Raw genomic sequence first — 25,570 nt, 5'->3', positions numbered from 1 at the left:
TGCATTTAGAAAAAAAAAAAAAAAATAGAAGTAGAACCATTCAGGCTATTTTTCTGGTCGTCGCCAGGAAAATAGTTCGTGGGAGGCTTGTAAGTGTAGTTATGCACTACCGCTGACAGGTAGTGCATGGAACCGGAGAAGTTGTGGATTTAGGTTGGTGCTCTTCCTTCTCATCCACTTCTTAATGACTCAGTAGTTTAGTTGTTCCCCCAATGGACTTGCTTTCCCCCTGAATGCCCTTCTGACTTTGGTTTGGTAGATTCAGTCTGTGTCTGCAATAACTGGATGGCTTTCTCTGTTGGAAGCCTCGAATAGCTTGCATGTTTCACCCGCTGCTTCTCCAGCTACAATAAGGGGCCTGCAGCCGGGAGGTGAATCTGTGTTGGGGGAGGTTTAAAGCCCAGCAGCAGCATGCTCTGTCCATTCTGTTTGGGTTCTGATGACAGTATTTCCAGATGTGACACATTGGAAATCATTGAAAAATAAAAGTTACTAATTACTAGATCTCAGTGTCACTAACTGTAGTTGAATATTTTGTATGATGGTAGCCAAGCATTTGAAATGCTTGTAGGAGTCAGTCCCTTTTGATTCAATTTGATTATTCATCTGTGCATAATTTCTTCTTCTGTTGATTATTTTCTTGCCTCCTTTTCACCTGAACTCTCTCTCGGCCTCTGTTGCCTCTCCACAGCCCTGATGAGGACTCATGTCAGAAATTCATCCCTTTCATCGGGGTAAGTGACCTCTATGTTTCCCTGATTTGCCATAAGCATTTACCGTGTGCTGATGTTTTAGCTCATGTGTGACACTGAGATAGATAATAATCCTCTCCCCTTTGTTTTGAATTCTGCAGATGGTGAAAGTTGGCCTCGTGGAGCAAACATCTGCCGCGTCAGGCAAGGAATAAGTTTGTAGAAGGCTGTTTTAGATTTAAAGTCCGAGTGAAGCTAAATCAGTGAATTCCTTCTAAACACATTTTACATGTTATAAAATACTTGTTGAAAACATATGAAGATGGATGGATAGACAGACAGAAAGAACTTGGGGACGAAGGATCTCTTCAAACGCTCTGTTCTCAACACAGTGAGATGAGCCGACCGCTGCAGCTGCTCCTCTGTCGCCCCAGGAGGCTGTGGAGACAGTGTCTGTCAGTTTGTTCAATGTGCATCTCTCCACCACAGTTCTTATTGGGTCCAGTCTCCTGCCGAGCACTGAGCCAGCTTTTTGAACCAGCTTGTCCAAACGCTTGATGTCTTTGTCCGTCAAGCTGCACACTGCAGCACAGAAGAGTGCACTGGCCACCACTGTGTGATAGAACATGGTCAACATCTCCACACACACACACACATGAAAGGACCTCAGCGTCCGCAGGAAGAACAGGCGGCTCTGCCCCTTCCTGTAGAGGGTGTCAGTGTTAGAAGACCAGTCCAGTTTATCATCCAGGAGGAGTGCACCACCTCAATGTCCTCCCCCTGTATGGACACTGGTGGATGGGGTGACCTCTTGCTTCTGAAATCCACTACAATCTCTGTGGTTTTGGCTGTGTTCAGGTGGAGACAGCACTCACTGCACGAGCCCCTGAAGGCATCCACAAGGTCCCTGTACTCCCGTTCCTAAACGCTCCTGATACAAGCCACAATAGCTGTATCATCAGAGTATTTTTCTATGTGGCAGGACTCTGAGTTGTACTTAAAGTCTACTGTGTAGAGTGTAAACAGGAAAGGTGCTAAAACAGTTCCCTGTGGAGCACCAGTGGTGCTCCTGACCATCCCGGAGACATAGCTTCCATGCCTGACTGGGAACTGTGTAGTACTGAATTGTGGAATTAGACTGAACTGTTTTTCACCATCACTGTGTCCAGAATTTTTTGGGCGGGCCTGAAATAATGTCTGGATGAGCCATCCTTATCATAAACTCTCCATTACTGTACAAAAACGATTTCACAAAGAAAGTGAAATAGCCTTTGCTAACATACCTTTCAGTCTTCCTAATGAAAATGTATTAACAATTGATTAATGATTGTTTCCTTCCTCAGGAGACTCTGATGACGCAGCGCCTCTGAGCTCCTCGCTGCTCTCCTCCACTCCTCCACAAGTATCACCTGCACTCAAAGAGGCGTCGCCCACCCCACCGTCCTCTCCGTCTGTAACCGCCAGCTTCTGTGCTTACAGGTACGATGCAGTGCAAATGGAGCAAAACGATGTGACTTCAGGATGTTTGCAGATACTTAAAAAGTAGCAGGCCTCAGAGTCATTCATTTTTGATGTCCTTATTGTCTCAAACATTTTGTCTAATTTCATTTATCTGTCTTTTAATTTCTGTCTGTCAAAACTTTTCTGAGTTTAAAGTCCACATGTCTGATGTGAAAATATTTACTTCTCATATTTTCAGCATTTTGAATTCGTCCGTGTGAGTTTTTTGTTCTGTAAAGGCACTCCCCTGACATCCACCTGTTGTCTGTAGTTCTGTAGGGCAGGCGGAGCTGATGGGGCTTCAGGTGGACTACTGGGTGGCTCCGACAGAAAGGAAGAAAGATGTGGAGAAGCGGGACTCCTCCTCCAAAAACACTCTGAAGTGCAATTTCCGCTCGCTGCAGGTCAGCCGGCTGCCACTGGGGGGCGCAGAGCTGAGCCCCCAGCCCACCATGTCCATGACTGTGGTGACCAAGGAGAAGAATAAGAAGGGTAAGATAAGCTTCAGTCTCCATAAACGGGACATAGTCACCAAGTCACAATAATGTTCAGAGAGAAATCTGTAGAAGAATCATATAGTAGGATATCCACAGGACTGATCTGTGACAATCTGATGTCAAACGTTGCACCAAAAGGCCAAATGCCATCCGACTTTAATCCTCAGAGGCCACAGAGATTCTGAATCCCTCATTTACTCGCAGCGTGCGTCTCTGTTGTTCCCTTCTGCCAGTCATGTTCCTGCCAAAAAAGAGCAAAGACAAGGAGGTGGAGCCGAAGAGTCAAGTGATCGAGGGCATCAGCCGGCTCATCTGCACTGCCAAGCACCAGCAGACCATGCTGAGAGGTACGTCTCTACACAGACCTCCCGCCCTGCTCTGACATGTCCTCCTCCCTTCTGCAGCACAGACATCCTCAGAGGGATCTCACATGTTTTTCTCTTCAGCTTGGTCTGCAGCTTACCTCATCGTTTGTCAGAGACACAGTAAAAATACTTCTAAAAATAATCCCCCTCACCTGGTCAGACTTTGACAAATGGAAAAATGATGACATGTTTTGATGCTGCTAATCAGCCCAGCCCCAAACAAAAGTTATACACTAATCTTGGTTAAAATGTTTAAGGAATGTTGAAATTTTAACTTCATGCGTCTACTTACTTAACTATTCAAAGGAAAAGACATTTTGACCAGGGGTGCCCAAAGTTTTGCATTCCACTGTCACAGGGCGCATTCTCTGGTTTCACCTTCTTTCATTTGAGGTTTACTTTGTTTTATATAATAAGTATCTTTGGGTTTTGTGATTGTCACTTCTTGTTGCTTTTTTAACCACTTTCTGACATTTAAGAGACTAATCCTTAATTAAAAAAACAATTAACATATTAATCATGCCACCGTAATGAAAATACATTCAGCGGTTGTATATAATATGCAGGTGGGACACAGGTTTATTCAACATTAACTCCAATAAAAGTGTAAGTATACAGTATAATAACGTGTGTTTTGCCTCCTCTGCAGTACTGATCGATGGCGTTGAGTGGAACGACGTCAAGTTTTTCCAGCTGGCGGCACAGTGGTCTTCACACGTCAAACACTTCCCCATCGGGATCTTTGGACACACAAAAGGCCCTTACTAGCAGCACCTAAGAGACTGAAACACTGAGGACAGCTCCCCCCATTGTCCCTTTCCCCTGTGCCAACAGCTTTTAACCCCCTCCTCCCCACTTTCCCCTCTGCACACTTCTTCTATTCTGCTGTCTTAATTTAAGCTCCTGTTGCATTTGTCTCGTTATTTAATCTTTTGCGTGTTCTTTTTTAATTTTCTATTTATGTGAAAATGTCTCGAGGCAAAGCTGCCGACGGAATATTTCTTTACTCGGCTTTTTAAAAGAGAAGAATCCTGCTGATGTTTTATAGACTTTTGAGAAAAAAAACAAATTAAATAATAATTAGACATTAATTCTAATCTTTAACATACTGTACCAGTGCCCAGGTTTCACCCTCTGCCATCTTTTTTTTTTTTTTTTTTTAAATTTGGTGACGCCAGTTTGAATCACTTGGCCTGCACATTTAATCAAGAATATATAAAAAACAAAACAAGAGCAGCTGCCTTGTAATAAAGTGGAAGAAGTTCATCTTATTTTCTAACCGTGACAAAGAAATTTGGAATTCTCAGCTTCAGAGACTGTTGTCGATTCATTGTCGTAACCCTGAAGAGGAAGAAGTAAACGGCCCCGGAGCTTCGGCTCTCTGCACTCAATGAAGAAGTCTCACGTGCAATAGACTGAATACTGTGTGGATGGATTCTGAATAATAACCTGGCACTGACAGACGATTACACACTGCTCTTTGTCGTGGTTTTCACTCTATGTAACCTTCCTTAAACTTACTTTCTCCTTCTGGTAAATTGGCTTCAGGTTTGAAGAGTTTTGCTCTGAAGTGAGACGTATGAGAAAATTATGAATAGCACAAAATGAACCACTTTGTAGATGGTAGAACAGACTGAAAGGAATAGGATGACATTTTGGGAAATTTGCTTTCTTTTTGAGACGATGGATAGCCTAATGTCTGCAAAGTAAATAGAGTTCTGCAGGGATGGTGTTTATTTGCAGGCCTACACCGAAGTTAGCTTCGCCCTGGTTCATGTGACAAAATGCCAATGGGATTTTTCCAATCCAGGAAATAAGCCCTGTTGCAAACAAAAGTTTATGATTTGTACATGTTTTGTTCAGCAAGATAATCTTCACAAACGAACACCACTTTTATGATTTTTTATTTATTTGCAAGAATTAAAAAGCTAACATTAGGCTACAAACGAGCTACACCACGATTGCATGACTTCAACAACACCACCACAACGAGGCTGTAAAACAGTTCCGGTACGATCTAACCAAATCTAACCAAAACATCCATTGACTTTGAGACAAGGGAACCAGAAGTGCAAAAATGCTAACTAATTTCTTCATTTTAGGACTCATTCCTGCAGCAATATGTGGCTAGAGCTAGCAGCTGATTTGCATAGCTTAGCATAAAGACTGGAATAAGGGGGAAACAGCTAGCCTGGCTCAGTCCAAAGGCACGAAAATCCACTTACCAGCATCTGTAAAGCTCATTTACTAACACGCATTAGGCTATCTGGTTTGTTAAATAAGTACAAAAACCAGCGTGTAAAAACAACGGGGGAATTAGAGGAAATAGTTGGACACATTCCTCCCTGAAAATCCACAACATGTCATTATATATCGTCTAGTTTTTGTAAAGATTTCAGAAAATAGAAATAAAATGTTTATTTTTTTTTCTCTTTGGACAGAGCTATGCTAGCTGTTTCCCCATTTCCAGTCTTGGTACTAACCTAAGCTAACTGCAAACAGCTAGCCTGGCTCTGATCAAAAGTAACAAAATCCACCTACCAGCATCACTAACTAACACATTATATCTCTTTTGTTTAATTTGTACAAAAAACTGACCCAGGCTAGCTGTTTACGCCCATGTTTCCAGTCTTTGTGCTAAGCTACGCTAATCAGCTGCTAGCTGTAGCCTCAGATCAGAGCTATGAATGATGTTCAGATCTTTTGGTGCATTGCATTTGAACTGGTAAGCTGGAATTTAAGAGTTCCCAGCGGAAAAATTTCATCTGGAAAGCTGGCTGAAGTTGGATTTTGAACTCGGAAAGTCACCAACCCCGAAGCTCAAAATCCAACATGGCTGCTCTGCACATCAACAGTAGTGAGAGCTGTAGCAATATACTTTTTATTAGCACTTCTTTGTTGTTTGTGTCTAATTAAAAGAGTCATACACACAGTCCTGTCCAACCTCTATGTGTGCTATGACATGCTGCTATGGTGTTTGTAGGCGCTAAATACAGTGTAATGTGTTGTTATCAACTGCTAACAATGGCTAACATGGCTAACAACATCTTGGTTTTATGACTTGTTGCACTCCCAGCTCCGACCTCTGATGTTCACAATAAAAGGAACGCACTGTAACTCTTGGCAGGAAAGCAAACAGGCTATGTTTATCTCCCAAAATGTCACCGTATTCCTTTAAGCTTGTTTTATAAAGTGAAAGACATTTTACAGAGTGGTTCCTCTGTATTAAGCAATTAATTTTTCCCTCTACAGTGTTTATTTCAAAAGAACTCTTCGTCCTCAAGCCCCACACTCCTCTGACACACTCCACGTATTTTGCTGAAAGCAAATGTTACTTTTGCCAAAGGAATACTCATCAACTGCAGCTCACTCATTACCTGTGTGGTATTATAGAAGACTTCATAACGTAGAGGTGAATGTATTGAAGGTACCTTAATGTAAAGCACTTTTAAATGTTTGTCCATTATAGATTAGTGTGTTGAAACCTACCCGGGAACCTGCAGGTACGACCGACCGTGGTTCACAGATGCACATAGACAGACTCTGTGTCTGCCGTTATAATCTGAGCAGAACAACAGCACAAGCAGCGGTGGGGACGTGGCATAGTTTATATGCAAAGCAAACCAAGCATCTGTGTCTTCTCAGTGCTGCTGTGTGTGATATCACTTTATGCTCAGTGTGAGGCCTCCTTGGACTCTTTAGATTTTAGTTTGATATTCTGTAAAGTTAGCTTACGATGTGTATGTGATGTTAACATTTAAAAAAAAATGTTCTGTCAGTAGATTTTGCTCAATCTTTTGTTGACTGTTAAAGTATTTTGCTTAGCAGTAGCAGTTTCATCATAACCTTTGCCAATTTCTTGATAAGTGCCTAAATTGCTTAATTTTGACAAATCAACATAGATAATTTGTCCCTCGCTAACATGGTGCTGATTCAGGTCGGACAACAACAAAATATCTCGATATGGTGCATTGATTTTGCAGTATAATGTTCACTGGAGGGAGGGGAAATCACAGTTGGCTCTCGACATGGGTTTGAATCAATTAGAAGAACACTGCGCCCCATTCATGTTGAGCAGACATTTGTTTCTCTGTGCAGAAAATGTTTTAGATGTTTTGGTTTTTCCATGTTGTCTCAGAGAAAGGCTTGTTGAAACTGAAAGTTCCCTAAAGACTACCACTGTAATCCCAAAACTTGGAGTAATAAAACTACTATACACACTAAAATGTACTTTTCTTTCCATGTGTCATTTATTGATCTGTTTCCTACATGTGAATATAAAGGTAAATCAGCCAGCCCGTATTAACTCCAGTCAGTGAAGGCAACATAACCAATGAATAAGTGATGTCAGAGAAACAATTTTCCTCGAGGTTTAAAGAGAAAACAATCTTACCACAAGGTCATTAGCTGTCGATCATATTTCATGATCTTTAACAACAGCATTGGTGTTTCTTGTGGGCCTTTTCAACTGTCATTTTTGGCTGCATCAAGTCAAGCCATGCCACGCCGATTTGAGTTTCCATTATCTGTTAAGACATGCTGTGCCATGCTACGCCTTCTCTGGGGCTTCTCTATGCTGCTGTTGGGGAAGCTTACGAACGCAAAAGCCTCAAGTACACAGATCTAGCAGCTGAGGCAGAACTACGTCGCTGGCGTAGAGGATTCGTGGCCACATCATCAACCAGGCTTCTGAAGAGCATGGAGGTTCAAGGACCGCCCTTCTGTCAGAGGCAAGTCACTATCATTTGGCTCTGGATGAAGAGGAAGGACCCCAACTGGTCTGCAAGATGTCCAACATGAGGGGTAAAAGCAGAGGGGGGCACACCAGGTGTCGCCATTGAGCCCTCTGGAGGTGTCGTGGGCTTATCAGCGAAACACCAATGAAGGAAGGTGCCTACCTGGTGACCCTGATGGAGTAATTACCCCTCTTCCCCTCAAGACACGAGACACCAGGCAAGTGCTGATTACTCTGAGGGATTGTAAGTCCTATAAGCTCCACTCACCTTATGCATTGTAAGGTCAACTTCCTGCCCCACCCACCTCCATGACATCACACCATTGACAGCATGCAATTTTGATCATATGGGTTCACAGCTATTGCTCAGAAAAAGTTTTTTTCTTCACTCATAAGGTGTAGTTACACTGTCCCATTTGACCTTATGTCCCAGTCACCCTTAATTCACCCCAACCAGTAGATGGCAGTATTTGTTTTGGTGATATGTTGTGACCCAGTGACAAGGATTTCTGTTTTATCAGAACTGAGCTGAAGAAAATTTATCAACATCTAGTTTTTAATATCATATCATCCTGATCCCCGAACTTGTATTTGATAAGCATTTTTAATTTCTCATGGCTATTTGGGATCAGTAGGACCTGATAGGTACAAAAACTAAAGTAAACACAACTAAACCAGATAAAAATAAAGTCCCAATGTCCTCAAATGAGTCCTTCTTAATTAACACTGTCTTAGCTTGTTACTGTCACTACTGTTCCCATGTATTGTGCTCTTACTGCCACTAGATGACACAATAGTGTCCATGGACGAGGACAACAGGTCTAAGTTAAGGAGAATGAAGTATAAGGTCAAGGTCATATGAGTATGCAGGGTCACAGAAGGTCAAGGTAGGCTACTTGTAGGGGAGAACGCAGTATGTTGTCACACCTTTTACTTTGATTTGAATCAGATCTCAGCATGCTGAGTTCTCTACAGGACTGCCTACATCCTCCTGAGACCAACACAAAAGTGGAGAACCTGATCATATTTTATGGGTTGAAAGTTGTTTATTTAAGTTAAATAATGTTTGTAGTTTGATATGGCAATAAATTTGACCAATTCTAGCAACAGTAACAAGCTAAGACGCTGTTAATTAGGACATTGGGACTTAATTATCGTTGACAATGTTTGGTTTTCTTATACTTATCGGGTCCTACTGATCCCAAATAGCTAGGAGGAATTAAGGATGCATACCAAACAAAAGTTCAGGTCTCAGGAGGTCAAACCACACCATTTAGGTTGGCTACCTGAAACCTAAAGGTGTGAATTGTGGTGAATTTAGGTCGTTTTTCACTTAAGACCTGTGTTAGAAACTGCTTGGCCTGGGTTCAGTGAAACATGGTGTTGGTTATGTATTAACCTCCTGAGACCTTAACCTTCGTTTGGTAGACATTTTTTATTTCTCCTAGCTACTGTCAACAATAATTAAGTCCCAGTGTCCTCAAACGAGTACTTACTAATTACGGTAGCTTGTTACTGTTGCTAAAATTGGTTAAATTTGTTTCCATATCAAACTACAAACATTATTAATCATAAATAAACACGCTTCAACTGTTAAATCTGACCAAGTTCTGTCCACTTCTGTGTCGGGATCGGCTGCAGACTGACTTAGCAGAGATGGCTGCCATCTTGTTGTTACATAGTGTATTGTGCTCTTACTGCCACTAGATGGCACAAAAACCTGTCCACAGATGAGGACAGTAGGTCTAAGTTAAGTAGAATGAAGTGTAAGGCCCAGTAAACCCAAAATGTGATGTCCACATGTGAGTACGGAGGGTCTCAGGAGGTTCAATTTTTGTATTTTGTAGTTTTGTAGCCTACTTATATACTTGAGTAAATGTACTTAGTTACATTCCACCACTGCCAGTTTTAAGCCACATGTTTAGGTTGGCTACCAGAAACCTACAGATGTGAATGGTGGTGACTTTAGGTTATTTTTACACTTCAGACCTGTGTTAGGAACTCCATGGCCTGGGTTCAGTGAAACATGGTGTAGCGGTGTTAATATAGAGAGTGGAGTCCTGGCTGGCTGGCTGGTGATGCTGAGTGGCAGACAGGGGGAGAGAGAGATCCTCCACCGGAGCAGGAAGCTGCTGCTGGGACTGCCGAGAAGACAGAGGAGGTACAAAACAACGTCGACATCAGCGGGGTTTCCACCATAATGTAGACCAAACAGAGCAGCAACAGCCGTGTGCCATACCCAACAACACGACTGCATGTCGAGGGTGCAGTGGTGGTGAAAACAAAAGCGGAGCCGTATTTTTGCACGGTGACAATGAAGGAGCTGAAGGGCTGCGGTATGCGCTCCTCAGTGGGCTTTCTGTCCCGCAGAGAGCTGACTGGGCAGCCGCTCATGAAGGAGGAATTCCAGAGACGCAGGCTGGCCGGCTGCACCAGCCTCTACAAGAAGGATATGCTCGGACACTTCGGCTGTGTCAACGCCATTGAGTTCTCCAACAACGGAGGGGAATGGCTCGTGTCTGGTAAGTTGACAAATCCCCTCTCCCCCTGGCTCAGACTGTTTTAATGTGTTAGCATGCTAACGCTAACTAGCCAGGCAGTCAGCTGAATCCCCTCTGGGCTAGCCGATGCTAACCTAGCCTAGCCGTTCTCGCTAGCTAGCTAGCTAACGTCAAAAGCAAAGAGGCAGCAGCTCAGAGGGCAGCAGCCCGGGACCTGTTCCCATATGTCAGCCCGTCACTTCATCACTATGTGGCCGCTCAAGTGCACATTATGGCTCCCTGGTGGGTCTAAACATGGCTAACTCCTGGAAACACACAGCTATTTATGTCCATGGAGGATTAAAAAGCATCATCTGGCCTAGTGTAACAACCTGAGGCTTGCCATTTTACTTTGCACAATAGAGCTGCACTTAACTTTTCATTTTCAGTATGTTAGCATGACTCCACCTGACCAGGTAGGTTAAACTGTTTAGATGCACATCATTAGCTCTGACACTTTGACAGATATATTCTCCTCCTGGACAGTTAAGTATGATAATTAACTATGGCAGACATGATAATGACCTCCTGATCTAGATGTTGCAATAAATGCCTCAAACGTGTGTGGCTTAATTTTGCTTTTGTGTATTGAATGTCATCTGCAAAAGAGTTTAATTGCAGATTATGTGGTGCAGGGCTCCAACTAATTATAGTAGATTAAAGGATAATTGGTAAATAATTAATTATTGTCATTGGTATTTTATGTTTGAAGTTACATTATTCTCTTATCTGCTTTTATTGTTTTGTGATAGTCTTTGTAACCTCTGCTTTGAAGTGCAAAGTAGGTAAATGTAATATCATTATTATTATCTATTCAATGAAAGTATGTCCATCACAGGCCTTTAAATGTCTTGTTTCCTCTAACCAATAGTCCCAGACACAAAGATGTCCTGTTTATTTCACTGGTGGAAGAAGATTTTCCATACATAACAGCAGCAATATCCCAGTTTAGAAACACTCTGTTACAAGTTAAATTCATGCATTCAGGGTGTGCACTAGCTCAGTGGGTAGGGTAGGTGCCCCATGTACAAAGGCAGTGTCCTGTCTGCAGCAGCTGCGGGTTTGATTCCAGCACATTGCCCTTTGCTGTATGTCATCCTCTCTCTCTTTTTCCCCTCACGCCTCTGACTGTCATGTCATTAAAGGCTGAAATAAGAAAATAATCATAAAAGAATAATCTTAAAAAAGTAAAATAATATATGAAAATAATATACAAATAACATACTATAAAACAATACTATAGAATGACATACTATACTAAATAAAAATATCTATACTAAATAAATAAATAATAATCTTTAAAAAATAAAGTCATGCATTCAAAATGTTACTTAAGCAAAAATGTGAAAGTACAGGCATCAAAATAACAAATACCAAAAAATAAAAGTGTTGAAGGTAGAACTAATTTTAATGACTTGCTTGTGGAAATCTCTCCTTATAATAATAAATAACATGATTTATTTGTTGTTTATATTTTGTATCATTTATATAAATCTGCACCTAGCAACTAAACTTATCAAATAAATGTAGTGGTGTAAAAAGTACAATCTTTGCTTCCACAGTGTTGTAGAGTAGATGCTTTAAAATAGAATTACTCCAGTAAAGTACAAGTACCTCAAGATTGTATTTAAGCCCACTACTTGAATTTATGAACTTAATTACTTCCCATCAGGGGTTTATATCTGAGGTGGGACCAAGTCTTTGATTTGCAAGCCACATCTAAGTCTCAAGTTTTAACATACAAGTCCTGAGTCAAGTCTCAAGTCTTGAATTTTGAGTTTTGAGTCCTAAACATGTCATAACGTGCACTTCACCATCTGTAATGCCATTTTAACAACAGAGTAGTAATATATTAAATTTACAAAAACTCATGAATGCTTTTTAAGATTTGCACTTATTCGTTGAAGTGCAGCTGATCATAATCACCAAAAACAAGTAGTGCTGACATTCACTTTCACAGCATGCAGCTGGTAAATGTCCTAGCTTGTTGTGTTTATCATATTTAATGTTGGAAAAATTGCGTTTTCTTCCCAAATTTGTGAGACATTTTCTGTAAGAGTGTTCTTCCTTTAAAGTGATCTTGCATATTGTTGTTGTTTATATCTAAATGAAATAAAAAGAAGAACATCAATATAAGTTGATTTAGAAAATAAAGGTGAATGAATTGATTCGTGGCTTTTTTTAAATGGCATACTTTATAATCTTTGGGCTTTGGGAAGGTGTCAAGCATTCTGAGTCAAAAGGCTCAAGTCCAAATTAAAGTCCAAGTCAAGCTACAAGTATTTTTTGATGTTGTCAAATCATGTCTAAAGTCATTAAATTTGTTAACTGAGTCTGATTCAAGTCCAAGCTGTGTGACTTGTGTCCACACCTCTGGTTTATACTGATATTAAATAAAGACAACCAGCAAACTGCAGAAGCTGGAACCAGAGAATGGTTATAGTTTATTTTAAAAGGACTTTATATAGATCAAAATAGCTGCTAAATTACGACCATCATAGCTCTAAATCTTTCCCTTCTGTTGTGAATTACTGGAACATTTGAACTAATCACTTCTCTAAGAATTGATTGAAATTAACCAATCTGTTAATGAAACATTGGTCTTTAGTTGAACTGCTTACACCTTAGACGTATGCATCCTTTGACAGGGGGTTGTAGGTAAGTCAAAAAGTTTGGAAACCACTGCTCCAGACAACACTGTGGTGTTGGTTTTGTCAATCCATCTAATAAATCATGTGTTGCAGGAGGAGACGACCGCCGGGTGCTGCTGTGGCACATGGAACAAGCCATCCACGCTCGCTCCAAGCCTGTGAAGCTGAAGGGCGAGCACCTGTCCAACATCTTCTGCCTGGCCTTTGACAGCACCAACAAGAAGGTCTTCTCTGGCGGTAAGAGCGAGAAATACATCTGTGCTCTGTCACAACAGCAAAGGCTCATTCCTTATCCTTGACCTTTGACCTGTGTAGGTGTTTGTGTAGCTTGTCCTTGGGGGCCTGTAGGTGGAAGGTAGATCTGATTAATCTGAAAGCTTTGATGCACTCGGAGATACAATTTTAGTTTTCATCAGAGAGCAGAGACTCTATTAGATAAAATATTTGATGGATACTTTTATGTGCATTTAATCGGTCACAGAAATATTGTAGTTACTTTTTTTTATCTACATTAATGGTTTTCAATTCTTCCTGCTCCTTTTTTGAGCATGTCTGTTGATGCTTTATTTGTTTAGTTTTTATTTTATGTTTTGCTCAAAATAAAGTCATTCATTCACTCACGTGGTGAATTCTGTTCACTGACTGTTCTCAAACCTCTATACAAATTAAGTCAAGAGGAAAGAATATTGATAATGGTATGTAAAAATTTAGATGACAGATCATTAATTAACCACACTGTTAAAACCCTGAAGGCAAAGCAGGTTTTGCATCTGAACAGTGAGGTTAAATATTACAGCAGAGCACTCATCCTGTGCACCTGCATTCCTTCACTGTGTGATCCACACGTTGTCCGTTTGTCGTTCTGCAGGAAATGATGAGCAAGTGATTCTTCACGATGTGGAGAGGTGGGTTAAATTACACTTCAGATACTTAAAGCAGTCATAAAAATCTTTGTTGTCCCTTGAGTTTGCATTTACGCAAAACAAAACAATTAACATTTGGGTGATTGCTGTCCCAACAGACGGGAAACTCTGAACGTGTTCCTGCACATCGATGCCGTGTACAGTTTGTCTGTCAGCCCGGTCAATGACAACGTGTTCGCCAGCTCGTCCGACGATGGGCGCGTTCTTATCTGGGACACCCGCGAGCCGCCAAGTGCAGGTGAGTGGAGGAGGAGGAGGAATGTATGTTCCTGTAAAGCTCATTGGTCATAATAATAATAATCATTTTATATAGCAATACCTGGTGTTTCAAGTCTTCATTTGTCATGCACAACGATTACAGTGGCGTTGGCTGTGAAATTCTTGTTCTCAGGTTCTCCAACGTTCCTTCCCAAGGTCCAAAGAACCTTTCCTAGGTTCAGGTCTCCCACATGCAAATAAAAATGAGAATCCAAGACAAAAAACACAGATAAAAAAACAGATAACTCACACAGACACCTACGACATGATATCTTATGGTCTGAAGTTCAGTTTAGGACAAGATGGTACAATACCTTGTTGTTGCACATAGGTGAGACTGCGAGTGGGAGTGATGGTGTCGTCTGGGGGTTTCCGAGTGGGAGATGGTGGGTTAAGATTAGATAGACAGAAAAGTAAGAAAAAGTATAGATAGAAAAGTAAGGGTGCTTTCTCACCTGTAGTTCGGTTCATTTGGTCGCACCTGAGGGAAAAAATGATTCATTGTTGTATTTTAGTTTTCGTTCTGGTTCCTGTTCACACTGACTCTTTGCAAACAAACCAAGAGCAGTTAACATGAAGGTCTACTGACGACAGGCAACTCATTGATTGGACAGTTTTGGGGTTTGTCATCCTGCATCATCAGGACATATGTGGGGAAATCAAATCCTGGTCACTAACATATGTTCATGCAGCAGCACTTTAATGCTTCTAAAGTGTTTGTATTTATGTTCGTTGGTGTCACAAAGAGCTCGTAGAGAAATAACTGATTATAACCATTATAATTAGGCTGACTTTGCCTGTTGCGTAGCTGCAGATGCGGTCAGCTTCCTTCCATTAGTGAGTGTCGGAGCTGTTTGGGCTACACATGGTCACAGGTTTCCATCAGTGTCGTTTCCAACCTTACTTTGAGCGCTTGTACTCCTCTACCAGACTGGACACAAGGAGCTCTAGAGGGCCCTTTCTGATAAGCCTTATGTTGGTAATGCACCTGCTGGGGAGACCTTGCCACTTTATGGCTAATGAACCGATCAGTCTCTCCAGTCTGTCAACCTTAAAGCCCAGAAACACCAAACTGAAACTGCCGACAGTCAGCCAGCGTGTATGTTCTGCGCTTAAATGGGAGGAGATACCTCTACGTACTAGCAGACAGCGGTAGTCTGCATTCATCACTCAAAAAGGGAAAACAGAAGACCATCTTTATGCTGGTTAGCCTGTTAGCACTTTAACAACACAATCCAACCTTGAAAGAACAGCGCATATTTACAGTGAACAACAACACACCATCACAAAATGTTTCTGCCAAAAGAGCTCAATGGCTGAAGAAAACTGGGCTCACCTTATGTAACAGGTTTGTTTTGGTCTCAAGCCAAGAGGGAGTCACTTCTGTTTCTCCTGCTGTGTGCTATTCAGCATGTTGAATCGGCCAAAAAAAAGCCAACAGGTTGCCAACGAGGGGCAACGGTGCGGGACACACCACACCGACGAGGGCGGCAAATGCTCACCAGTGGGCGAACTTTGACTAACGGCTGACCGTGGGCTTGGTGACTCAGGGCCTTTAAAGATGAAAATATACACTGCTGTTGTGCGAGTCCTAAAATAGATTAAGAAGTGGTTGTAGAAGAAAGCAAATATTGTGTGGCCTCAGCCTCTCAAATCCTCCTGCACTGGAAGATAAATGAGAAGTTAGCTGGTGCTCAGTCTGGTAAAACCACTGTGGGTCAGTGTGTAAATTAACCCCTACAGTGGTCTTAGTGGTAATAAAAATACACAAACGCAGCTTGTCTGTAAAGCATGTGTCTACTCTGATGTTGTCTCTATATAACAGTAATATAAAAGCCCCTCACAGTCGGTCTCTCAGTGTATTTAAGGGACTCTGCTGGACTGAAAATAGGGTGTATAGTGGCTCTAGATGGGACTTAGTGAGACTTGTTGATAACTTTAAAAATGCAGTGGATCATCTTGCATGACGTCCACATCCTTCTATTTTTGAAGCCCTCCTTGTGACCAAGTTGGCCTAATAATACATTTAGCAGTAATCAGTACTCTGTGTGTGCCAGCAGGCTTTTTATGTCCGTCTGTTTCGGCACTCACAGTTTGAAAGGATGACAGTTAGTCACAGATGTTTCTGCACTCCTTTGTTAGTCGAGCTGTCTTTCTAAGGGCTGGTGTTTGAGTGTTAATCCCTCTGTAGCCATGAGTGTGATGCATTAAAATAAGTAAATACACCTGGGCTGGGGAATGTTCGGATTAAATTGGTGATTGATGTGAGTATTTGGGACTGACTGGTGAGTTGATCGCCCTCTCCTGGAGTATAACTAGGTCGTATCAAACATAAAACTGTGATAAATATACGTAGAAATTTTTCCAATATTAAAAATTACTTCCAGGGTTCCTACAACTTAAGGCCAATAAGACGTTTTAATATCAGTCTGAGTGAAAATTAAGACCGGTTTTTCAATAACCAAAGTTAAAGAAAAAAATGAAACGACATCAACGTGACAGGGATTTGTGAAATAGTTTTTTAAAAAGCACGTGTTCAGAAGAGGGACCAAGTGTGCACACACATCCAGGCAAAAATAATCAGGTACAAGAATGCTTATCTGGTAAATGGACCTGCACTTGTACAGCACTTTCTCGTCTTCCAACCACTCAAAGTGCTTTTTAAAGCCATTTATACACACATTCACGCACTGGGGGCTGAGGCTAGCATACCTGCTACACAGCTTTTAACACACTCACACACCGATGGAACAGCCATCAGGAGCAAATTGGGGTTCAGTATCTTGATCAAGGAGACTTAGACATGCGGACTGGAGGAGCTGGGGATGGAAGTGCTGATCTTCAGATTAGTGGAGGACCCTCTCTACCTCTGAGCCACGGCGGCGCTCGTAGTTATAATGATGGTCTGGACACTGTTGGGTCCAAATAAATATTTATAATCTTTTCTTTGAAGGCCTTTAAACAATAAATGCTTTATGGTTTTACATTTCAATATAAAAACAGATTCATAAAATCCTAACTCCCATGTTTGAGTATTTTTAAGACTTTTGAAAGATTGATTTAAGACACCCTAATATCAATTAAGGCTTTATTTTTACAGGAATGAATTTATTGTCTCTAGAATAGAAAAAAAATCTGTTTTGCATCACGAAAAAACATATTTTTTGGCATTATTATGGAAGAAAGTATAAACAAAACTAGGTGGTATTTAGGCTCAGTGATGCTCTGAGCTAAATGCTACCATAAACAAGCACTAACAGTAAAACACAGCTGATGGAAATCTCACATTTTGTCATAAGATGATGGCGCTAGATGAAAGGTCGTGGGGGGGTCGCCAACCATACTGAAAAAACTGAATAGTTATGCTGATGTTAGCTCACAGAACATCTGATGTTGGGCTGCACATTCAAACACAGGATCCAGGGAGCTGTTTCAACACTTTATTGTCGACATGGTGGGTGAACATTTTTAAGGTGGTTGTCGGATTATTTTTTTCTATAAAAATGAGTATTAAAAGAAAATGTTACTGCGCTGCATCGTGTTAAACAATAATAATAATTATATTGGTAAATTAGGTTATGATTTAACTCACATCATTAATGCATCCACTGTGGTGTTACTCTTTTTCTTCTTAAGAACTGTCCAAACCTGGCACGGTTTGAAGGGAGAAGAGAGTCACAGGCCTGAAGGGTGGAGTTATATAATGCTGGGGGGAGTGGTGTAGTCAGGAGGGACAGTCTGATGCAGGTGGGGTGGAGACTTGTGATTTAACAAATACAGTACATCCTGTGGGGTTCATGAATGTCTGTATTAAATTCCTTGGCAGTGCATTTGGTAGTTGTCGAGATATTTCCCTCAAAACAACAGATGCGAACATGGTGGTGGTGCTAGATAAGAACTCAGGGGACCCCCAGAGTCGGTAGGAAAAACTGACTTGACACCATGGATGTCAGTAAAAGTTTTTGTGCCAAGATGTTGAGATATTTCACTCCAGACCAGAGTGAACCGTTATTGTCAGAGCTCCTAATGTTGCTAAAAACCTGCCACATGAGTTCACACAAATGTTATTAATCCTGTTATTATAATTCAAATCTCATCTCTTCCTGCAGAGCCGTTCTGCCTGGCCAGCTACCCCTCCGCCTTCCACAGTGTGATGTTCAACCCTGTGGAGCCCAGGCTGATCGCCACAGCCAACTCCAAGGAGGGAGTGGGATTATGGGACATCCGCAAGCCACGCAGGTTAGACCTTTTATTTTTTACAGCTCTTAAACCTTCTATCTCTTCTTGACCCAGTTTTTAAGAGACAGCCCAAGTCTACAGCTCCCTGTGGGGAAATTAGCTTTTATTGCAGCATCACTGAATAATAGCACAAGCATGCAAATAAAGAGAAGTGGAGGAAATAAAAACAAAGACAGAAATTACAGCTAATAACAGTCATATTAGAGTTAATAAAACAGAAAAATCATGAAGAAGGTAAGTGGCAAAATACACTGTTGTGTAAAGTGATGAAAAATAATCATTTTTAATGAAAATTTGTCAAACGGATAGTTGTTTCTTTGTTGTTGTTTTTAGGATGTTGTGTGTGATATTTTTTAAATAAAACGGCAGCAAGCCCCCAGAGTCTTATTTTGCTACTTTCCTCTTTGTGTCAGGATACTCCTTGCCAAATTTCATACTTGTATAACTATTTATGCCATCATAGCATTTGCATTCGCACTATTTTGGAAGAGACATATCCCAAAAAATGGGGTTTCAGGCCCCTTGAGACCACACGGCAACAAGTTGGGGGTGCTCATTATCAACTTGTGATGGCCCAAAGTATAAACAGGCCAACCGGAAATAGTAATGAAAAAAAGGTAGCAGGAAACATCTTGGGGGATGGATCTCGTTCCTGGCGTATATGCTCTCATCATAGCCACCAGACTCCATTGACGAAAACACTGATTTAGGCTCGTTGAACGCAGGAGCTGCTGGTCTACGGCTGCCTCAATCTGTTGGTTTGTTTGTGTTATTGTGTGACTTTGGTGAATCTGAACTAAACATTTAAGATGCCAAAGTCACACAGTAACACAAACAAACAAACTAATCAAGGCAGCAGTAGACCAGCAGCTCCTGTGTTCTGTGATGATAAATTATTGTTTTTCTCAATGGAGTCTGGTCATGAAGAGATTAGGTAAGTTTCAATTCCCTGTTGGACATTGCTCTCTGACAGCGAGAAAAAGCAGTGAAAATATTCTAAATATAGCTTTATAACTTAAACTTGCCTGCTTCTCCAAACTGGAGGCGTGCCGACTGCCATCTACTGTATGTAATACACTGAGTATGGATAAGTACCTCGTATAACCCCACTAAGAAGATCTGAACTATCCCATTACTGGTCATTTTAGATGTTTTGTTGTTAACATTGATTTTGGACAGAAGGAGCTGTTAGTGTCAACAGAGTCAGTTTACAGTCAGACGTCCTCATCTGCTCTTGTGATGCATGTCAGTCCTGCTCATGTCCACCAGGTGGTGCTGTTGTCTCACAGTTAAACCAATCACCACTGGCCCTCCTCCATCTGCAGCTCCGTGTTGCTGCAAAAACCAAATGTTTATGCTGATAAAATGACTGTGAAAACACTTTGTGCTGAGTGTGTGTTTACACACTCTCAGGTTTGGTTTAGGTTTTGGTTACTAGTTTACAATTGATGGTGTTTCCAATAAAAGAAAGCACTGAGTCATTTCTCTTCCTCCACTGCTGGCTCTGCCTGGCTGCACCGTGGGCATGTTTACGATTAGAAAATCCCTCAATTTACTATCAGGTTTAAAAATAGCTTTCAGTTAAAGTGAAAGTGTTTATTTGGAAAAGCAGATACTATTTATTGTGTGAGTGAACCACTGAGTATCAGTCAGAATGCTAAGATATCCAAAATGTTTCAAGGAATCATGTTTTTTTAGCTGTGCACTTTGAAGAATGGCTCTTATCTGTTTTTGCAAATGAGCTCTTTCAAGTGTATTTGAAGAAAAAAAATCTGTTTTAAGTTTGGTTGACCAGTAGTCGTCATTTAGGACCATTAGTCAACTAGTCGCCTGCATGTTTACGATATTAATTTAATTATTAAATTATATATTTTGGGCTTGTTTTGAGGCATGGCCAAAACGTGTTTTGTTAAGTCACACTGACCTTTGACCACCAAAATCTAATCAGTTCAGCGTTGATTTCAAGTGAACGTTTTTGCCAAATTTGAAAAAAAATAAATAAAAAAAATAGGATGGCTATTGTCGGTGCGGAGGCATAAAAACATGAGGTCTGCACACTCTAGATCCCTTAAATGCAATTTTCTTAGCACAACCACAAGTGACATTTCAAGCTAATGCTCTCCTGCAGACTCAGCTGTATGTATGAAGACGCCATCTTTTTTTTAAATCTCTTTATTTAAAGTATTTTTAGATGTTTAGACAAAGTATAAATGCCAACAAGAACACTGTGTGGGGACACCGGTTAAATATTTATGAGTCCATGTGTTAAATGTCCTTTTATCGTCCACAGATATTCACAGTGAAGCTGCGTCCATGTCTTCTGAAATAAGGACAGTCCAGTTCTCCCATTGAACATCTTTAAATACGTATGCTCTGGTCACATGACTGTCATGTGATGATAAGTGTTTATTTGGATCGTCATAGAAAACGAAGAAAAATTTCCACATTTAAAATTCACCTCTGTAATGACTTTTAAATATTTTTATCAAGACATTTCTCATGATAGATGCATACATATATACAGTGTGGATGAATAGAGATGCATAAAGAGGGATCTTCATTTGTTTTCTTGGTTTGTTTTTTTTGTGGGAATGTGGCCTGTGGTTTGCAGGCTTCACATTTTTATTGTGAGTGGGACTTTCACTGGTCTGGTCTTGGTCTTGATACACTGATCTTGGTCAAAACTTGATCTCAGATTGGTGGTTTTGACACTGATACATAAGGTTTCTAAATCTAATAATAATAATAATAATAATAATAAACTTTATTTACAATAGCACCTTTCAAAACAGTTACAAAGTGCTTTACAAAACCAAATAAAAGACAAAGCAAATTAAACAAGGTAAAAGCAGTAAAAACAGAATACACATCACAGAGTAAACACACAAAAATAAAGCAGTTAAAATCACTGAAATGATTTTAAAGATGAGACTGAGTTTGCAGCCCTGATCTCCTCAGGCAGATCATTTCAAAGTCATGGAGCTTTGATTGCAAAGGCTCGATCATCTTTATGAATTAATCTGGACTCTCAGAACAACAAGAAAAGATGCGTCTGTGAATCTCAGGGTGCGAGAAGGAACATAGGGCAATAAACGATCTATTATATAACTTGGAGCAAGGCCTCTCAGGGCTTTGTAAGTCATCAGTTACATCTTAAATCTGAGTTTGAGGCGTGAGAGGGATTTTATGAACACGATATTCAAAATCAAGTAAATAATTCCCACTAATCAACATCAGGCTCATTATGATAATGACATTAACAATCCTTTGTGATAATATATCAAGCTCAACTCTCCCGACATCTGATTTAAGCAGATTTGGGAAATAAGAGTATCCATGCGTACAAGTCTCACCCTGCTTTAATGTGTTCTTTCCCTCTGCTCTCTCAGCTCACTGCTGCGTTACGGAGGCAGCATGTCCCTGCAGAGCGCCATGAGTGTTCGCTTCAACAGCACCGGCACCCAGCTGCTGGCACTGCGTCGCCGCCTGCCGCCCGTCCTCTACGAGCTGCACTCCCGCCTGCCCAGCTTCCAGTTCGACAACCAGGGCTACTTCAACTCCTGCACCATGAAAAGCTGCTGCTTCGCAGGGGACAAAGATCAGGTGGGTCACAAATCCTCAACTAAAACTATCACTAGTACGTCTAGTAGAGAATTGTACGGCAAAAAGAGGCGAGCAGAATTTGAAGGCACCTATTTCCAATGTGTAACAGTATCCCAGTGTTTCCAAACACACCATCCACCCACACACAAGGAAATGTATGTCTGAAATTTTCCATATCATGTACATATAAGCCAGCATGTGTGGCTCTCCCGGGTGTGATTGAGCTCCTGATAGAGCAACACAAACAGTGGAGACATTGTTTTATCTGACGCCGTGGTTTCTTTAAATGGAAGGAGAGTATCAGGAACATGTGGGAGCAGTCGGAGTAAAAATAGAATAATATTAGTTCCGTCTGTGAAATTGGGACTTTTCGGTGTTGGAGGAACACCAGAAGCCCCTGTGCTCAGCCAACAGTCCTCCCGTTGGTCCTCCTCAGACATGACATCACCCTGCAGCCATGTTTATTATGTTAACATCATTCTCGGGTGTCAGTGCAGCTCACGAAGGCTTAAAAGTTATCCTTCTCTACATGAGTGAAGGAGTTTAAAGGTTACAGCATCAGGTCAGGGCTGTAGGGGAGGGTTGCTGGTTTGAATCTCTTCACCTGCTGCCAAGTAGCGCTGAAAAACTGGATCTGAATTGAATTTCAGAGAGACTGTTGATCTCTAAATGATGAGTGGAGATTGTGGCCTGAAGCCCAAACAGAAGTCATAAATAATCCTATAAATTACTCATTATTATTAGATGTAGTCTTTTTATATGCATACGTATATAATTGAGTCTGAGTTAAAGATATAAACTAAGAATTTTTCTTTTTTCTCAACTTACGACAAAGATAAACAGGGTTCCCACAGTCATGAAATTCCTGGAAAACAAATTAAATTAAAAGATTAAAAAAAGGTTTTCTAGGAAATGGTTTGAAATTAACAGAATGTTTTGCAATAGTTTTGAACATATTTATAAATATTTTGGGCTGTTTTATGAAAATATTTTCATTTAAAAAAATGATTTAAAATCTAGTGCTGCCCCGCACGCACTGAAAAAAAGTCCTTTGGATTTACTTGATTGTAATGTGTTCATTGCTCCCACACAAACACATTAAAATGAACACATAAACCATTAAAAATGTTCTCAATAACCGTTGCTCGTCAAACCAAAATATAATTAATTCACATTAGACTGTTTAAAAGAATCATGTTGTCTTTACGTATAATTTTCAGTTACTTCAGTTAATGTCAGAATAATTTAATCATGTCCATGGTACCTGATTTTTATCTGTAACTCCAACTTGATTTCTTAATGCTAATATAACTCGAATGTATCGTGTAACTTTTAAGATTTTTTTTATGTTGTAAGCATAAGCACAAAAACACATTTGATATCACAAAAATAACTTTTACTTGGTGAAAAATATCTGGAAATATTCTGGAATTATTAACGTTAATGAATACGGTTTTGAAATATATTTGAGGCTAATGTTAGCTTGGCTAGCAAATCGTAGCTAACATTTGCATTAGCATTGATTATCTGAAAGTGCTAACCAGCAGATAAACTGGATAAAAGCGCACTAAAAATGCTGCATCTCAAGAGATCATCTCTACCTTTGACTGATTGGTTAGGTTTTAATTACCCTCACTGTGGAGAGAGCTCTGGAGGTGGGTGTTCCCGTTCCCAGGAGGCGGGGCTTTCCATTCCATTGAACAAAACATGACTTCTTTTGTTCATTTCGACATGATTGAGACGTGTACACTTCAAATCTCTTCAGATCAAGTTAATTCTACATGATTCAGATATGTTTAAAGAGGAACATTAAATAATTATGTCGACAATAAATAAACGATAAATGCATAAAACTCATCACTTTTTCAGCGTGACCACTAAAATGTCATTATACACATAGCCCAGACAGGCATCCTGTTATCACCAAGGTCACGCCCCCTTTTTAGGGAAAGAAACAAGAGGAAAAAAATTATTTTCTGCTGTATGTCATTGGTTTACCTTCTGACCTCATTGCAGTGATGTACAGTGTACTCCAGGGTACTCCAGGGTATGTCAGGACACTGTGACATCACTGTTAGGTGTGGTTACAAATACAACAGAACACATTTACTAACCACATCCAGCTGTGATGCAACAGACGTGAAACTCCTTCTCAGACAGGGCAGTGAATCACTGCTCTTCAGCCTGGTAAATATTGTTAGTAATATTACTCCTGAGGTTTTTGGGGTTTAATAATCACTTTAAGTTGTTGTGATACACTCAGAGCTGCAGTAAAACTGCTTGACCACTAGAGGCTGTAAAAACAAACAATAGCAATATGACCATACAGTAAATACTATTACATGATATAAATCTGTCAACCAGAGACACTGACATACCGTCTACTCCAGGGGTGTCAAACTCATTTTAGTTATACAGCCCAGTTTGATCTCAGATGGGCTGGACCAATAAAACCACCGCACAGTACTCTATACAGTATGTCAGTTTTTCCACATTCAGTCAGTCGACTTCTCACTGTCATTACACGTACATGTATCTACACATTTCCCGATACAGATTCTTTTGAACTGAAGCTGCCAATTGACATTATCTGGCACAATGTTCAGTATCTTTAAACACAGTCACAGTAAGTATTCATTGTTGTATCAGAGAGCTGGATTCTGGTCAGGGAGGAAAAGCCTCTGAAACAGAATTTGACATGAAGTAGGCATTGTTTAACTTGCTCCTAAAACCTGGCACCTCTTGGTCTAGTCATCTAGTGGGCCGCATTGGACCCTTTGGCAGGCCGATTCTGACCCATGGGCCCTATGCTTGGGCCCATGGGTCAGGTCTGGTGCTTGGTCCTGAGTGGTGGAGTCAGGAGGTTCGCATCGTTTTTAGCTTTTTTTAAAAAATATTAAATGAGCTAGCTTCCCTGATATCTATAGGTAGTGTGTTCCATAGCTTTGGGGTTTAATTGACAAAGGCTGCATCCCTGATTTTTGTCTTCCTGTTGTTGGGAACCTCCAGTAAACCAGCAGCAGATGATCACAGTGTTCTTGGAGGCAGATAGTTAACAAGGGTGTTAGCAGTGTAGCTTGGTCCGAGCTCATTTAGGGCTTTGTATACAAGGAGGAGGAGATAAAAATCAATTCTAAATGTAACAGGAAGCAACTTGAGACACAAGAATAGTGTATTTGAGAGACGACATCTTTTGACTAATCTCTACATACAGATATCTGAGAAGAAAGAAAAAGCTATTGGTTTGTTGTGGTTTTTATTGGTTTGGTTTTTGTTTCTGGTACCAAAATCTTGTCCTGTTGCCTGTAAATGCTGCATACATATGCAGATATCTGTTTATAGAGATTATTTATACAGTGACAATTTTATTCATATCACCCCTTCCCACTGTGTGTGAGCTTACAGACTGAGAGTGTGACTGCCTACAGATTTATTTTGGAGGGCCGTGAGCAAGCCGCAGTTTCAGTTTGAGACCAAAACTGGAGAATTTCTTCAGGATTTTTATGCAGAATAATTTATACAATGTAAATACAGGATGTGAATTTTAATAAGACAGCAGAGTTTAGA

At 40.6% G+C, this 25,570-nt stretch overlaps 2 protein-coding genes and 1 long non-coding RNA gene across 5 annotated transcripts in view; 2 read left to right on the top strand and 1 right to left on the bottom strand.

Moving 5' to 3' along the window:
• Positions 1-4,914, top strand: part of pacs2 (phosphofurin acidic cluster sorting protein 2) — a 95,534-nt gene extending 90,620 nt beyond the window's left edge. For both annotated transcript variants that reach the window (XM_049595506.1, XM_049595505.1), the window contains 6 exons: positions 692-734; positions 854-896; positions 2,036-2,171; positions 2,464-2,684; positions 2,923-3,036; positions 3,704-4,914. In XM_049595506.1, coding sequence (XP_049451463.1) covers positions 692-734; positions 854-896; positions 2,036-2,171; positions 2,464-2,684; positions 2,923-3,036; positions 3,704-3,822 — 676 coding nt within the window. In that variant the 3' untranslated portion in view covers positions 3,823-4,914. The remainder of the gene's footprint in view (positions 1-691; positions 735-853; positions 897-2,035; positions 2,172-2,463; positions 2,685-2,922; positions 3,037-3,703) is intronic.
• Positions 4,915-9,563: 4,649 nt separating this feature from the next.
• The window catches only part of dcaf5 (ddb1 and cul4 associated factor 5), a 29,242-nt gene continuing 13,235 nt past the window's right edge, over positions 9,564-25,570 (top strand). The window contains exons 1-6 of the mRNA XM_049595507.1: positions 9,564-10,311; positions 13,074-13,217; positions 13,849-13,885; positions 14,002-14,141; positions 18,271-18,400; positions 21,790-22,003. Of these exons, the coding sequence (XP_049451464.1) occupies positions 10,104-10,311; positions 13,074-13,217; positions 13,849-13,885; positions 14,002-14,141; positions 18,271-18,400; positions 21,790-22,003 (873 nt within the window). The 5' untranslated portion in view covers positions 9,564-10,103. The remainder of the gene's footprint in view (positions 10,312-13,073; positions 13,218-13,848; positions 13,886-14,001; positions 14,142-18,270; positions 18,401-21,789; positions 22,004-25,570) is intronic.
• Positions 11,207-15,989, bottom strand: LOC125900491 (uncharacterized). Of its 2 annotated transcripts, XR_007450859.1 has the most exons (6): positions 15,498-15,989; positions 14,617-14,642; positions 14,476-14,523; positions 14,223-14,345; positions 12,951-13,322; positions 11,207-11,475 (listed from the first exon to the last, which is right to left on the bottom strand). It is a non-coding gene; the product is annotated as an uncharacterized LOC125900491 (long non-coding RNA). The 2 variants fall into 2 exon arrangements; XR_007450858.1 differs by lacking the exon at positions 11,207-11,475 and having other exon boundaries at positions 12,746-13,322.

Source organism: Epinephelus fuscoguttatus, linkage group LG14, assembly GCF_011397635.1.
Source record: "Epinephelus fuscoguttatus linkage group LG14, E.fuscoguttatus.final_Chr_v1".
In the NCBI taxonomy this organism is placed as follows: Eukaryota; Metazoa; Chordata; class Actinopteri; order Perciformes; family Serranidae; genus Epinephelus; species Epinephelus fuscoguttatus.
This window is presented reverse-complemented; position numbering and strand designations above follow the sequence as displayed.